The sequence below is a fragment of the Camelus bactrianus genome, chromosome 13 (assembly GCF_048773025.1).
Source record: "Camelus bactrianus isolate YW-2024 breed Bactrian camel chromosome 13, ASM4877302v1, whole genome shotgun sequence".
Lineage (NCBI taxonomy): Eukaryota > Metazoa > Chordata > Mammalia > Artiodactyla > Camelidae > Camelus > Camelus bactrianus.
In genome coordinates, this window is record NC_133551.1 from 32,515,859 (window position 1) to 32,533,620 (window position 17,762).

At 33.8% G+C, this 17,762-nt stretch overlaps 1 protein-coding gene and 1 pseudogene across 3 annotated transcripts in view; both read right to left on the minus strand.

Annotated features, from left to right (window-relative positions):
* Positions 1-1,961: 1,961 nt before the first annotated feature.
* On the minus strand, positions 1,962-4,011 carry LOC105064668 (glycerophosphodiester phosphodiesterase 1 pseudogene; annotated as a pseudogene).
* The window catches only part of EFCAB7 (EF-hand calcium binding domain 7), a 42,207-nt gene continuing 26,406 nt past the window's right edge, over positions 1,962-17,762 (minus strand). For 2 of the 3 annotated variants that reach the window (XM_010949695.3, XM_045512475.2), the window contains exons 11-14: positions 16,365-16,513; positions 7,811-8,020; positions 5,557-5,664; positions 4,282-4,555 (exon numbers count right to left, since the gene is read on the minus strand). In XM_010949695.3, coding sequence (XP_010947997.1) covers positions 4,481-4,555; positions 5,557-5,664; positions 7,811-8,020; positions 16,365-16,513 — 542 coding nt within the window. In that variant the 3' untranslated portion in view covers positions 4,282-4,480. Of the gene's footprint in view, positions 4,257-4,281; positions 4,556-5,556; positions 5,665-7,810; positions 8,021-16,364; positions 16,514-17,762 lie in introns of those variants that run through there. The other variant, XM_045512480.2, reaches the window with a different exon arrangement.

Genomic DNA, 17,762 nt, shown 5'->3' on the forward strand with positions numbered 1-17,762 from the left:
CTTAGAAGTCATAAAGGATTTAATCCATTGCTAAGAAATAGTATCAGCCTCTCTCTCTCTCTCTCCTTCTCTCTCTCTCTTTCTCTGTCATATGTGTGTGATAACGAATAATGAAATAATAAGCTCACCCTCTGGTGGACAAAACCAGAAATACATTTCCATTTTCCTGGATTATATCCAAAATATGATTAATGTGGAGTATTAAATTTCTGCTTCATATTTAACCAAGACCAAAAATAGATCTAAAAGAAGGCCACTTGCTTAAAAAAACAGGTCTACTATAATACCTAATGGAAAATCAACAAAATTATTAAATATAGTAATTTAATAATTACTTAAGGCAGCATTTGATACTCAACACTAGTTTGATTTTAAAATATTGAAACCATAGAATTTAGAGTAGGAAGGCATTACAGTGATCATTTAGTCTATTCCCCTCCTATTTAAAACTGCAAGTTAGATAATAAAAAATTAAATTTTTATTTCATTTTGTTTTAGTTGTTTAATCTGTTAATTAATGACATGAAAAACAAAGTCTGCATAAATAGAACTGAATAGTAATGAGACCTTTTCTCATGTTTCTTTTCTTATGTTTCCATTTTCAACTTACAAATAGCCCAGGAATTAGGAAAAAATTATACCACATGTAAGTTTATTTTAATTTCCTGCCCACTTTATTCGACCATTGAACAGATATTTATTGCATATCTATTATGGTTTCTACGGCATGTGCTAGAATTACAACAGTCCCTGCTTTCAGACTAGTGAAGAAGGGTACAGGTAAACAGTAATTCCAGTATAGTATGATGAGTGTGACAATAAAGAGTGAACACAAAGTAATAAGGCTACTAAAGTAGTAGGAAACATTACATCCAAAGGGCTGGAGGTGAGGGAGAATGTGGAAATTGGGAGAAGCTACAGAAGTATGGTTGGAAAGAAGCCTGAAAAGGAATGGTCAGAGATTTAAGAAAATCTGGAGAATATGGTGTCCCAGAGAGATCAACAATGTCTAACACTGGAGAGAAGACTTAAACATACCCACTGGATTTAATGATAAGGAACTTATTGGTGTCCTTGGAGGAACAACCACCAGTTGAATTAGCTGGAAAGAATGAACGGGAGTCAAGAAAGTGCGTACAGCAAATGTGCACAATACTTCCAATTCCTTTTGCTGTGAACGGGAGGACGATAATGATACAGAAAGATGGGGAATAAGAGGTTTCTTAAAGGTGATGAGTCTAGAACATGTATAAAAATAATGTAAAAAAGGCAATACTGAGGGAGTGTTTGTAGATAAAATTCATTTATAGGGAGATTTTATGCAGATACTAAGTAGACAGGCAAGAATGGGATCTAGAGCACAGGAGAGATTTGGGGCATTTAGATGTCTTTTTTAAAAAGCTGAATCTTTGTGCTTTTTAAATTAAACAACATGCAAAATTACCTTTGAAAATAATACAATCTGTGCAAAACTACCCTGAAAAGGGGTAGCACCTCTCAAATTTAAAGAAAACATTCTTGTATGTTAACTATATTTGGTTAAATAAAGCATCACTATTAACCTACAAGTCTCGTATTTCAGGACTTGAATTAAATGTTTCTGGATCGCCTAGTACCACAGTACTGAACTAACCCTTAAAAAGTTATTTACTTAAAGGTCCAAAAACGTCACCCAGTGTTATATTCATTAACTAGCTGATTCCCTTGGGTTTTCATTCACTTGGAAGAAAATTTAACTTGAAACAAAATATCTTTCTTTTCTACTAATTGAAAATGGGTCCATAAGATAGCTGGAGTTTTCTTCCTCTAATAAGTGAGTGATGGGAAGGAAAAAAAAAGGCTTGGTATGTCTAAGTGGTGACAGCAGTGGAAGAAAAGGCTTAAGTGCTCACTATTCTTTCTTGAGTCTTCATGATACCATTTGATGTCATGTATCATCCTATTATAAAGTCTTCTTAAACTTGGGGCAAAGATAGCAACTTTATTATATGCTTTTGATAACACAGACAGATAATTTATTTCCTGCAACTCAACACTCAGTGAAATAGAACATGTGGTCACATTTATTTGACTTCTAAAGCATTTGGCAATTAATAAAATGCTCTCAAGATTGCATTACCTTTTAAGACATCATCTGAAGAATTCAAACTGCTAGATAATGACAACCCATTTTACAGACATCTAATCAAGGGCCAAAAATCTAAGTGACATTTAAACTATGTGCTAGCATGTGCTGGGTAAAAATAATCTGCTGCTTTACTGGTATTCATATTTCAAAAGCTGACATTTAGTAGCCAAGTATTCTGTTACTGATACGGTTACACAGTTCTTAATTGCTTAATATAGCTTTTCATGCACTGTACTACTTCACTAAATGCTATTTAGATTTAATATCTATTATTTCAAAATACATTTAATTAAAAATAATCCACAAGTAAATTCATTAAAAATTCACTGTCAGAACAAAATATTTGTACTGTTATGATTAGATTTTGGCTTCTTCAATACAAAAATGAATTTCTCCAAATTTTGCTTTAATTATATTTTCTCTTTGGAAAATTAAATATGGTATATAATTAAATGGCTGTTTCTGCATTCACATTTTCTTTTTTTCCCTTTTAATGATTTTATTAGTGTAGTCACAAGTTTGATATCCACAGTACAGTGATAACATAGCTGAATACAGTATTTGAAATAAGTTACAAAAGTGTGGCAAGTTTTAAAATGTCAACTCTGAGTGATGGTGTGTTTCTCATGCATTTTCATCTGTACTCCCGAACTGCACAACTCAATCTGTGCTTATCTTCGCTGGGTTAAGGTGTATGCCTCAGCTAGGTTGGGGCAGGAGCTGTTTGCCTTTTTGCAGACCCAGATTTTCAAGAGCAACAGTGTTGAACTCAGGCATTCCATGGAGCATGTTGGCAACACCAAGTTTTGCTTTGGTTCAGGTAAAAATGCAATGACTGACTACTGCTTGTGTGAGCCACCTGATTCCCCAAGGCTTGGGCTAGCATAAAGGGTATTTCAGTATCCTGGCATGAGACCAGCAGGCAGTTTCTGTACATGTTCCCTTGGGCAGGAGGCTGGGGTAGTGTCTAGAACTGAGACTTGCACCAACATGCTGTTGGTGACAGAGCTGGAACCAAGATTAAATTCATAGTAACTTTTTTTCATCAAAGGTATTAACAGTCCAGGCAACAACCTGAATGCTTTTTAGTTGGCCACTTCTTCAAGAGGATACAAAATTCTTTTGCGTGAGGAAAGCTAGAATTCCATATAGGTATCACAAAATATTATGTATGCTCCAAGCAAACAAAATGCCCACTACCGCAAACAAAATGCCCACTACCACAAACAAGGGCTGTGTCCAGAGTGTCACAGTCCCATCCCCTGCATGGCTAAGGCTCCGAAGTCTGTGAGTTAAAGCCATTACTACTTGTCTGTCTCATCTTATAGATGACTGCTGGCAAGAGAGAGTAAATAACACTGTTACTGTAAAGTTGCAGAAACTCCATATAGATTTTCTTTAGATCATCAGTAGCCATATTTGCAAGGCCTTTGACATCAAAGAAGATTCTGAAGTTATGGTTCAGGCACTCTGCCCCAGTTTCCCTCAGCGTAGGGATCTTCTCATCAGGAATATTAGTCCTGAATCTGTGATCTGCTGCAGGATTAAACTTTCTAATTTGTTCAAATGTCAAATCACACATCAACCAGTCCTATCAGTCGTTGTAGCTACGTGTGCATTAAGACAGGAATCTCATCAGAAGTAAACTCAACGTCCAACTGTTCTCAGCGGTACTGTGACCGCCGCTGCCGGGCACCGGCGGGAACTCGGCCCCAGGGCTTGAGCACCAGCAGAGCCCCGCGGAGGGCACATGCGCAAGGCTGAAGAGGTGCAGAGGCCGCTGGCGAAGAGGCAGGCCCTGAAGGAGCTGCACGTCACCAACCACAGCAGCAGCAGGAAGGATAAGGGGACGCGGAGGTCCCCTGGTCCTCCCGCAGCCACATGCCTGTGACTACACCAGTGAGGAGGCAGTTTGGGATCCATTGGGCTCCTGGCCAGGCCACAGCACAGGGATAAAGCACAAGGCACTTGGTGCAGCTGGACTATTTACATTTTATTTCAGGGTTTTTTTTTTTTGAGGAATAAATCAAAAGTGTATAGGATTTTATAGAATTCATTTGAGTATTACTTTTTAAAAGCTTACCTGTAATTTAACTTACCAGTCATAAATGAAATGTGTCCAGATTTCCTGTTACATTAATAAGAACCACACATTAAAAAACTATTTCTATTTTAATAATAAAGGATATAATATGGACATGAAATGTAAATGCATATAAGTTAAAGATGATTATTTATGTATATCAGTTAAATTGATTAGCATTTAGTTGATCAACAAATAACACACTAAACTTTGAAATAATTCATCTTAGTTTGATAATCTCAAGCAAAATTATTTCCTAAAAACAGTGTTTAAGATATAAGGGAATACACACAATAATATATCCATTCTTGTCGTTCATTCAGAGGCATTACATGTTGACAAACCTGCATACAAAAATAGAAAGCTTTTACTTTCTTTTTATAAAGTGTAACGTTTGGTCAGTTTTTCAATCGGACATTACCAGAACCTATTTGAAAAATATCCTTGTGCAGGGATAGATAAAATTCAGATAAAATTCTAGAGTATTTGTCCTTAGCAGGGATCTGCAATCTAAGATCTGATGTCTAACAGGATAATCCAGCCTAAATTCTACTATAACATAGTAACTGATAGTTGGTATTTGTGAATGTGGGTAAAGAGGGATGGTGGGAAGGGAATATCTTTTCCTTACTAAGCCTAAAATACTTTTAATAATCCTCACTGGGATAATAGAAAAGATAAACTCTCTTTATCCAGTTTTAGAATGTTTTAGGATTTCTTGGACAGTATGGAGAAAGAAAGGGTAAGAACAGAAAGCTTTTTTTGTTTTTCCCTTGATTAGACTAGCTTCAGGGTCTAGTTATCTCTCCCTATCTTTAATCTCCTGGCTGAATCAGAAAACTGGAGTTCTGCTAACACCAGAACTTCAGCTGTTCCTAGTTACTGACTTAGCTGGTTATATAAAACTCAGAGGCATTTTCTCTTTTAGGTTATCTCAGAAAAATCTTAATAATGTAGATAAAATATGCTGAATTATCAAAATTCCTATTACTATTAACACTACTTCGTATTTCTATCTAATGTTCAAAAATGCTTTCGTATATATCATTTTTTCCCTTTACATTAATTTTGTGAAGTACCTAAAACTGGTGATATTATGTTAATTTTAGATTTAAAGAGACTGGCACAGAGAGGTTAAGTGAATGTCCCATTATCACCGAACCAAATACTGAGAACTGGATTAGAACCAATCTCCTACCTCCTAGTACAGGATGATACTAATATAAATGTCATACATAAATAATTTTCTACTTTACATCTACACATTTATTCATCACATTAATAGCAAGAAAATTTTTTTCAAATTGATAAAACAAAAGGCTTTAATTAGAAAACAATGCATTACCATTGTAGATTTTGGTGCCACTTCTACTGCAAATATGTTGAGTCCTCTGTTGTTTACGCAGTTTTTACTTAGCTCATTGTTGACGTGAATAATCACTTTATTATCTGACTACAAAAAAAAGATTTCATAAATTGTTAATCCTTTCTTTACTAAATATATACAAATAAAATGATAATTACAAAATATTTTGCAAGTCTTGCGATAGAGGTATTCACAGGGTTCTATAGAAACATAGAAGATAATATAGAAATAGAAACATGAGCTCAGACTAAGGTATCAAGGAAGACCTTACGAAAGAAGTGAGACCTTACGGAAGAAGAGATACTAGATCATAGATAACAGCCTCTAGGATGGAGAACAAGCAAGAGAAAGCAGGATGGAGCTGATAAATGAGAGAACTATAGGAGTCAAAGTATTCCCCTGCTAAAGAACCTGCAGTCACTTTCTAATGACTACAAAGAGGCAATATAACATTAGACCAGCTGGAGTCATCTCTCAGCAATTCTACTACTTAGCTGTGCGACCTTTCGCAAGTTATTTAATGACCCTGTGCTTCAGTTTCCTTGTGTGTAAATGGGGATAGTACTTACCTCATTGGGTTGTTGTGAGAAGTAAATGTGTTAAAGTGCCTGGCACATGGTAAGCTCTAACATATTATCACTACCTCATTTTGGTGAAGGGAAATTTAATTTTCCTTGAGGGAAAAGGAGGTGGAGGGTTGAGAAATGAAGAATTGCCTTCAGAGCAGAGGAACTGGGGTAGGGTAGTGACTCTCTTCCACCCTTTATTCCTAATAAAACATAGAGGGCACACACACCAAAAACCCACCTACACAAGAATCAAAAACAAACAAATAAACAAAACATGGAGAGGAGAAAGGGAAACATGCCAGATCTTAGGAATCACTCTCCAAGGCTTTATGATCTATTTGAAGACTGCAGTCTACTAGCTGGGGACTCTGTCTTATTTCATCAAGTCTAAACTCCTCTACCTTGTTTTCAAGATAACATATATAATCTGGACTCATTCAGTTTATGTTATTTACCTTCCAAATACTCCTCCAAATAAAGCTCTCTGCTTCTGCAAAGGTGATATTCTCACTTTTTCATCCATAGTTCACATTAACTTTTTCTTATGTTTCTCCTTACACTGTTTCCTCTGTTTCTAAAGGCTGTCTCTCTATATGTCTAAATCCTAGTTATCTTTCAAATCCCATACCACATGCTCAAATCCCACATCACAGTTCCCTTCCCCTGAGTCACAAAACAAACCCTCCCCCAACTTCTGCAGTCCAAACTAACACCAACTACAAGAGATATGAATACAGTAAAACTCTTATTCTCCAATCTCTTTCAAGACTATCATTCTGACTTAACTACTAGCCCAGGAACTCTTTGAAAGCAGAGACAATGTTATACTTTCTGGTGGCCCTTACTGTGACTAGGAGCATTAGTTACATAATACATACTCACACCGACTAATCCTCAGCCTAATCTTAAGCACTTCAAGAAATTTATGGCAGACATAAAAATAATATAAATCTCATCGAGGAACTAAAAGAAATAAGCCAACAGTTCTAAAAACCCAGTCATCTTGTGTAAGATTTTTATAAGAATTTGTAATTTACAGAAAACTGGATATCTCCCACTTTAAGAATTTATGTATGTATTCTCTTGATGTGCAATATCAAGAGGCAGAGAATGTGGCCAAAGCGAGATATAATTGGCCTGATAAAAATAGGTCCCGGTCCCGGACAGTAGAATATATTTAATTAGATAAAATTATGATAATCTGTAGGATTTCTGATATTGAACAGCTTGTGTGAAAAGTTGGGCTAATTTTTTTTCTTTACTTTGTTTATAATTCTTTAAAACATGATGTTTATTATTTAAAACAGCTATGTATGTTTAAAGACTTTTAGTAACAAACTAAATAAAATACTTTGTACCCATATTATACTCTATCTTCGTACCCAAATATATAACTTTCATAATATTTTAAGAGAAAAACAATTATGTCATAAAGAAATACAAAAAACAGGTATCTCATAAATAAATATTATACATATAAAAATATATAAAAATTATCATGCCAAGTTTGAGTTAGAAACCTGAGAAGAAAAAAGAATAACTTATCCATTATAAACATTATTTATATAATGAGATGTTTAATTACTCAGCAAGAATAGGGTAAGAAAGAAGATGGAATATATTAGTAAACAATGTGGTTATGAGAACCGCTTCATAACAGATACCTTGTTTTCAATAACTGATGTTATCCAGGTGTCATGCTTATAGGTATGTACAATTATATTTTCATAGCCATCTATTACTTTGGCATTGCCTTTGCTAAGAACAGATTTACAAATGGCCTTCTCAAGTTGCCCACTGCATGCCTCCATATGGACAGCTTTAATTCTTGGTTTGCATTTATCTGCATAGATATTGATGACAAATGGGCATGCCTGAAATGAAAGAAAAGCAAACCTTGTTTTAGCCTTTTGATAGAATTTAAAATAAATGATTTATTTCTCTTCAGCAAATGGTGTTGGGAAAACTGGATAGCAGCATGTAAATCAATGAAGCTAGAACACTTCCTTACACCATACACAAAAATAAACTCAAAATGGATCAAAGACTTAAACATAAGACAAGATACAATAAACCTCCTAGAGGAAAATATAGGCAAAACATTATCTGACATATATCTCAAAAATTTTCTCCTAGAAGAAATAAAAGCAAGAATAAACAAATGGGACCTAATTAAACTTATAAGCTTCTGCACAGCAAAGGAAACCATATGTAAAACAAAACGACAACCTACAGAATGGGAGAAAATTTTTGCAAATGAAACCGACAAAGGCTTGATCTCCAGAATACATAAGCAGCTCATACGACTTAGTAAGAAAAAAACAAACAACCCAACCCAAAAATGGGCAGAAGACCTAAACAAGCAATTCTCCAAGGAAGAAACACAAATGATCAAAAGGCACATGAAAAAATGCTCAATATCACTAATTATCAGAGAAATGCAAATAAAAACTACAATGAGGTATCACCTCACACCAGTCAGAATGGCCATCATTCAAAAGTCCACAAATGACAAATGCTGGAGAAGCTGTGGAGAAATAACTGATGCTATCCAGGTGTCATGCTTATAGGTATGTACAATTATATTTTGTACATATATACAAGGGGACGCTCCTACACTGCTGGTGGGAATGCAGTTTGGTGCGGCCACTGTGGAAAACAGTATGGAGATTTCTCAAAAGACTAGGAATAGACTTACCATATGACCCAGGAATCCCGCTCCTGGGCCTATATCCAGAAGGAACCCTACTTCAGAATGAAACCTGCACCCCAATGTTCATAGAAGCACTATTTACAATAGCCAAGACATGGAGACAGCCTAAATGTCCATCAATAGATGACTGGATAAAGAAGATGTGGTATATTTATACAATGGAATACTATTCAGCCATAAAAACTGACAACATAATGCCATTTGCAGCAACATGAATGTTCCTGGAGAATGTCATTCTAAGTGAAATAAGCCAGAAAGAGAAAGAAAAATACCATATGAGATCACTCATATGTGGAATCTAAAAACCAAACCAAACCAAACCAAACCAAAACATAAATACAAAACAATTACAGACTCATAGACATAGAATACAAACTTGTGGTTGCCAAGGGGGTGGGGGGTGGGAAGGGACAGACTGGGATTTCAAAATGTAGAATAGATAAACCAGATTATACAGTATAGCACAGGGAAATATATACAACATCCTGTGGTAGCTCACAGTGGAAAAAAAATGTGACAATGAATATATGTATGTTCATGTATAACTGAAAAATTGTGCTCTACACTGGAATTTGACACAACATTGTAAAATGGCTATAACTCAATAAAAAAAGTTAAAAAATAAATGATTTATTATTAATATGTTTATCATATGATTTAAGAAGACATACTACACTTTCTTGCTTATCCTTCTGATACACTTTTAGAGGATAATTTTAGTACTATGAATTGAGTAATAAAAATGCATGAAAATCTAATTTTTGGTAGCATATTAACTGATAATGTTCCATATAAAAAAAGAAAGAAAACTCCTTTAAGCCTTAGTACCATGCTTCCATTTGGTTTAAAGCGAACTCATCTCATATTAGTCATTTAATTTCCTTTCCTAACTCTAAGGTTTCAGAAAGAATTCACTGAAGGGTTCTAAAGAAATTGTTTATATTTGAAACTTAATGCATGAATATAGAGCACTAAAAAGAACTAAATGTAGAAAAATCAATTCACAGTTTAAAGTTAGTGTAAAAGCATCTTTAAAATCTGAGCTCTAAAGAGATTTTCTGCATTTAGAAGTAGATTTTTCTAATGTCTACTCTTCAGTCTTTACCACAGCCTATAAGACGCTGCATGCAGTAGCCTTTGCCTCTCTATACAACCCAGTCTCCTGCCTTGCTATGCTCCAGTTACTCTGATCTTTCGGATCCTAGAACAAATAAAGCTCTTTCCTGTATCAGGGCCTTTGCATGTAGTGTTCTCCCTGTTTGGAAGATTCTTTCACATCTTTTCACATGTGAACCTCATCTTCCTCCTTTAGGTTAAATCTTAAAATGACATGTCTGCAGAGAGAGCTGCTCTGGTCCTCCAATCTCCTTCACTCTCCTTCTGTTCCTCTCTACTTTGACACTAGCTTGTTTCCTTCAAAACATTTTCAATGATTTTATTATTCTATATTTAATTAATCATTCTCCTTCATGGAGTGTAAATTCTATAAGGGAGGGAATTTTGACTATTTTATTCATCACTGTAACCTCAGTGCCTCTTTATTACAAGCTTACCCTATGACAGGCATTAAAATGTATTTGTTGAGTAAATGAAAGAAATCATACACATTGACAACCAGCTTTTTATTTGGGGGACAAAAGATAAAACTCTGAAGTTAGTAGAACTACTGGCATTTTTATTTTAAAAAAGTTAAAAAATATTTAATGACTCCAACCTTTGGCAATAATAAAGTTAACTTTTAAAGAGCTAGTAGAATGAAAAATCTTTGGACTAGAAAGCAGAAGATCTAAGTTTTTAATTGAACTTTGCCACTTACTAGCTACGTGATCTGGGGAAGTCACTTAACCTCTGTGAGGCTTAGTTTCTTCATTGAGAAATGGGGATAAACAGTAAACATTCTACCAAGAGTTGCTGGAAATATCAAATAGGTAATATGTGTCAAAATACTTTACAATATAGAATTCTGAAAGAAGATGATAATAATTATTATTGTGGCATTTTAAAGGTTCATTTTTTCAATACTGAATAAATTCTGGTATTATTTTGCATTTTTCAAGTCTTGCTTATGTGTTTTATTCAACCAGAGAGTATCAAAATTTAAAGATTCACTAAAAGTAAACATCTTAAAAAGTCCTTGTTAAAGACATGTTCTCTAAAATCTTTTAAATAAAATCTTACCTACTCTAAAAAAGCTACCCTTTATGCTATTTTTTCCTCTTCATGGGCTTGATCTTTTATTTACTTATTCTTTTTATCCTACTAAGTTAACATAGGAAGCATACAACAAGGAAGAAAACTTTTCATTGTTAATTGTAAAAATATTAACAATCTATAATAAGGAAGATAGGGAAGACTGTAACAATAAAACCTCGATTAGGGCATACCCCTTAAATTTTGCACAAAATGTGGCTCTTAGCTATCTGTTAGCCAAGATAAAAGTGAAATGGAATGTATTACATAGCTCTTAAAATCTAAAAAATGAAGTAAATTTTTCCTAGTTCTGAATTCTGAAAGGAATTTATACCAGAAATTCTTTTTTAAAAAGAGAAGGAAAAACTAGACATATGTTTTGTTTACCAACATTCAATAAAGGAGTAAATTATTTTTACGGTGACATAGGTCACTGCTCTTGCAGGAGGAACAATAAAGTTATGTTGTCTTTGAAAGAGGATCTGCCTTTATAAGTTGATAGATGGAATGGATAACCTATAATTCTAAAACATGAATTAGGGGGTTTAATAAGAAAAAATAAAGTAAAAATGATGGCTGATTTGTCTGATTGTGGAGGAAAAAAATAATAAAAGACAGAGTGCATAGTAACTTACAGAATGCTTAAAATAAAATGAGCTTTGTCTTGGTTTACTAAAACCATTCAATTAATGAGATTTCAAACAATCCTAAGCCCTTTCCTAAATCCTAGCTTGTAACTGATACTTTGGTTATTCTTTGTAACAACACCTACTAACTTAATATGCAGGATCAAAATATAGCTCACCTAGACATTAGATTACTTACATAATAAATGATTCAAGAAATTACCAAAGAAATAGCTATGGATCCAGAATTCTTACAGGCAAAAGACTCTACAGACATATTCAAACCAATTAGAACACAGCACATAATATTATAAATGAATTCTTCCTCGATTATCATAAACCTTTTTTTTTATAAACATGAAAATGTAACATAGCACATGTCAAAGAACCATTGCCTATCAAAGTCAATACCATAACTGAATTGCCTCCTTGTCTTAGATCACTTACAAGTATCAGTCAAAACTAAATCAGTCAAAATATCTTCAGATTTTAAATGAATCCTTTAAATCAAATGTTACCATATATATATATATAGATATAGATATATAGATATATCTATATATCTATATCTATATATATCTATATCTATATCTATATATATCCCTATCATTAGTGGAAACACTCAACATTTTTATACTAATTAATTCTGAATTTTTACTTTCTCCTTCTTGTTATAACATCTTCTGATGTAATACTTTCAATCCAACAACTCTATAACCCTTGCTGAATGAGGAGAATCTCTTCATTATGATTCTGTAAATCAAGACATATCCATGCGCAGAACAAAATTTTTGGATGCTTCAATACCAAATTCCAACTTAATACTGTTGTTATTTGTTAATAGGGTTTTGTTGATGGGGTTATATTAAAAAATAAAAAGGACAACACCAGGTTTGACATACAATAAGTAGCCAGGTCTCTTCTATAAAATCTATTTCCTTATCAGGAAACAGCTTAGCTCAAATGATTAAATTATGGTTCTCTCTAAGGCATATCAAATTACTAACAGGCTAAAATACATGTAAATTAACAGCTAGTATACTTTTAGAATAACTGGCTTTTTAAAGATATTATAGAAAAATGGTGTTTTTGCACTTTCTCAAGTATCCTTTAAAAATGAACAACAATTATTTGATACTAAAATAATTGCTATCATGAAGGAAGAGACTGTAAAAGAAGTTCTATAGAAGCTAATATACTATACTATAGATACCACAGAAATACTTTAGAAGTATTACAAAAATACTATAGAAATACTTTTAACAGATTATTATACTAAACGGGCTACTCTGACTAAAGTCCTTACGTAAAAACATTGTATGAAGTAAGAATAACAAAATAAAATCCATGGAAAAGTTCAAAGATTCCATTGTAGATACACAAAATTTGGCTTGCCAAATTCTGAAAAGACACAACAAGCACATTAGGTTATAAGGACCATGAGTATTAAGATCTGGCAAAACCAGAATGGCCACCTGGACACTAGATAAAACCTTCCATGAAACAACTCATTCCAATAAGGACAAATTGGCTATAATAGTAAACACTAAGGAAAAATCTTTCTAGGATAATAAAGGATAAAGTCACTCCATGCTTTATCTGTAAGTAAATTAACCCGGAAAAACTGTGGGACGTGAAATGAGACTATGCTCTAAAAGACTCTCTGAGCTTTTCCCAATTGAATTTGTACAGTTGCCTCTCCCGCCATGGTTTATGAATATGTAGCACTAATAATAATACATTTATTTTCAGAATAGATCAAAATATTTGCCTGTTGCAAGGCCACAACCATCATGACTGCTTAGGACATTCCAAATTACTGATCCCATAACAAGGGACACATTTAACTAGAACAGTTATTCATAAATTTGAGTGAGGCTCTGCTCCTTACTCAAAACGCTTTTTGTCTTTATGATTCCAAAATCTCTGGGAAAATAATAAGGGCCTTAACAGCACTGGAAAAATATATCCTTTAAAGATCCTAAAGTGAGGTTTTCCAGAGAACCTCCAGAAGAATTAACTGTTAAAAATCTTTCAATAAGCATATGACCATACGAAGAAGCAGCTTCCTCTCGAGACCACTGGAGCAAGATTCTTCTACAGGTCACACTCCTCTCTGCACACTCTTGTTTATTCAGAGCTTTCCTCTTTACTGATTTAAGGGTGTGTATGTCTGACCTGGCCTATCATGTTCTCCTTACTAGTAACAATGACTTGCCTAAGTCTAGGCTTTAAGGAAAATGTGTTTGAACTATGAAAAATATATAATGCAGTACTTAACTATTTGTCAAAACACCAAGAAACAATATACCCACAGTTCCACAAAGAATGATTATATGTCTTGTGCAACTCCTATGTGGAAGTCAGACTATTTAATGCCAAATCAGAATCAAGGTAAGTTATTCTGTGCAGCTACTAGTTAGGCCCCTCCAAGGGTGTGACTCCCCAGCACCCTCAGTGGGCTACATTTCCATACATATACTCCGAAAGAATAAAGCTTTTCTGGAAAAAGACCCCTGAAGATAGTAAGCCCATTCACAGTAGTTACACTACTGCAAATGATCACCACAAAATTGTTCCTTCATTTTGGTTGACACAGTAATTAATGTAGCCTAAGCCCTGAGGGCACAACAAGCCAGTTTAAATTCTTTAACTCAAGCAGTTATAGATTAAAGGCTTCGATTTTTCTTTTGCTCAATCAGGGAGGAGTCTGCACTAATGCTAATACTTCATGCTGTACCTGGATTAACACTAGAACAAGTAAAACCATCTACGAATGCAAAAGGCTATACAAAGTTAGACTTGGGGAGTCCTCAGGACTCTTCTTGGCCAAGTCTGGAAAACCTAGAGTCATGATTCTGGAGTGCCCTCCAGCCCTTTCTTATAATACTTCAAGTTGTCCTTGTCTCAGTTTAAATGTTATCCAGAATCTTAAAAATGTTTCTGTATAGTTACTGTCCCAGCAGATGACTTAAAGACAAAAACAGGATGAAATCATGATATATGCACAACCTGAAAATTAAATCTTCACAGATGAAACCTCTTCAAAGAGATTCAACAACAGTGGTTGAGTTAATCTTTAATGGTTTCTTCTATGGCTTTAGCTGAATGAAAATCAAAAGGAAAGACTGGGAATAAAAAAGTTTCCACAAACTTATGAGAAAACTGATCATTCTGTTGTCATGGTAATGAGCAGTCATCAGAACATGTTTTAAACCTGTTCAACTGATCTGCAACAACTCATCTCAGTGAACACACTTTTGGAACCAGCCAGTGTCAGCTCCTCACTTCTGAAAGCCCAGGCATCAGGGACAGACTCATGTAAATAAATATACCACCGAGTGCCAACCAATCAACAGTCTCACCCAAGTAGTCATGCTTCCCCTAAACCCTTTGTGAATACGATGAACATTCTGCTTTGCATGAAGAGACTGCACCTGACCAGCATAGCTCTCCCTTGTAGTAAGCAATCAGTTCAGCCTTGTCTTTTTACTTCAGTTATTGAGTGGTAGTCTCATCATCCTTTGACATTTTCATTGTATGATTTTTTTGGAACTTTCAATGATGTGAATGTATTATATATTCAATAAAATAAATTTAAATAAAAATATTTTTACCTCAGAAACCCGTCTTGCCTATGATTTCAAAGGTCAGTGCCATCAGTAAATGCTATGTCTTAATTTGCTCTTAATGAATTCCTCTATTAAATGAATGTATGTGCAGCATACACAGTATTATTCATAGACTGGATACTGATTTTGCAAGATGCTTACAAACGTGGGATTCACTAAATGTTAGGTTAAAATACGATGCAAAAGTTACTATAACTATTCACCTCCTATTAATAAAAATGGCAAAAACATAGAGAACTTCTCAAAACAGGTTTATGAGAGATTTCAGATCATGTCAAAACAAGGAACTAAACCAAAATCTCAATACATCAAAAAGGCAAAATCTGTTGATGCTACTGTTACTGTACTAAGTTGATTTATTTGTAGAAGGGGGTATTATTTTTAATTTTAAGAATATAAACAAATGTATTGCTATCTAAATGTGTGGCCTGAAACTCTTAAATCCTTTACTTTAAACTTTATTAAAGGACACAAAATATAAAATTTAAGAAATAGGCTTAATTTTTATTATCCCTCTGGTTCATTGTGAGTTTTATTCAACTTTTATACCTTATCATGTTAATAAATAATGCCAATGATAGCGAATACATACATATTGCTTTATATGAGCAAAACACTGTTCCAAGTGTTTTTACAAATATTAACCCAAGGAGTACTCTTTGTAAAAAGATTAGAATTCCAGTTCTCATACAGACACATTCTCCTTATTCTGAGAGAGTCTTTATTTTATTAGGACAAAAAGTCTCCATATGGAAATGAAATTTTAGCAACTCAAACAGCCACTGCTAATTAAGAAATATAATTTTTAAAATTACCAACCTTTTTCCTGCATATCATATGCTCACATTCCTTTGTTTCTGAATTATTTAAATGTTGCAGTAACTAAATTTTAAGGAAGAATTTGCACAAACTAACAGAAAAACACGGCTGCACCCAGGATTCATTCATATATTGAAGATTTTGAGAGACCAATTCAAAAGTCTTGTATCAGGAAAATGTTCATGGGGTAAAATATCATGTACATTGAATCCACTGCAAACGTTTAAGATTGCTTTACCTCTGTCAGTTCCAGAGCTTTATTGTAGCCCATCGAGTGTAGAGTTACCCAAAGGTCACGAGGATCTCCTTCACGATCGTTGGCTTCCATTAGGTTCAGATCCATAAAGCCCTGCCTTGTTAGTTCATTCTTCTTTGTATCAAAATTCTCTGTCAAAACAACCAAAAGTTTCTTTCTTACATAATTTTAAAATTATATATTTAATAAAATGTCTATTATATATTATTATTCATAAATGTTTGTTTTAAAGGAGGCCTTATGAATCTGTGAGCAGTGTAAAAGTGAAATAAGAATGGCTCAAAACATGTTTGAGAGATAATGTTCTCACAACTCAGCGTAAGCACCATCACAGTGCATGATTTAGTTTTTCAACAAAATCTGAAGTTATAAATAATGCAAATACATTCCAAAATTAGAGGAAATTTTAATTTTTTCTGGGTAAATTCTAACCTGCTTGCTTATCTAGAGTATATATTGATATATATTTTAAAAAGTAAAATGCTTCATATTTATTTGCCACCCAACTGAATTTGATGTAATACATACCCCCCAAACTATTGGTGTTTCAAAAAGGGAGGTGTGGATGGTGCCAGATTTAAGGAGACTTCTATATACTTAGCTGTTCTGATTTAAACTGAACTGTCCCCTTGTCCGTAAAAAACTGTTAGATAATGGAGAACATTATGCAGTCCCAAACAAATCTAAATGTGTCTATTTTAACATTACTTAAAAGCAAAAATTCATGTAGAAGTATCTAGATACATATAATTCTTCCATTTGTCTATAATAAAGACAATAAACAGCTACTCACTTTGGATTATGTTCTTTTAACTGCCCTACAACAAAGAAATATTTTATTTTTCAACTCCTATCTGTAATATACCCAAAGCAAATGGGTACTCTTACCTGAGTTCCCTTTTGTATACATTATTGTGAGGAAAGAGGCAGAGACAGAACTGTTCAAAACTGGTTGGCTAATAAACAGTTTAAAATGTTTAGAGTTTGTAAAGTGACTCATAAGTTTTGTAAGAAAAAAAGTAAATGTAGACTAAATTAGATCATAGAAATGGTAGCCTAAAATGGAGGCTGGAGTTACTATGTAGTAAAAAAGATAAAAAATTAATATTTGATACACATTACAAAGAAATCATTACTTTCAAGAAAAATGTATCTAGATAATATGTTATATAAACTATCAATAACAAAACTACTGTTAAAACTTAAAATTACCAATCTTCCATTAATTTTTTAAAGTTTATTAATACCCAACTTCAAGACTTATTTTAAAGCTACAGTAATCAAAACAGTGTGGTATTGGTGAAAGACAAGACAAACAGATCAGTGGAATACAATAGAGAACTCAGAAAAAGACCCACAGAAATATATTCAACTGATATA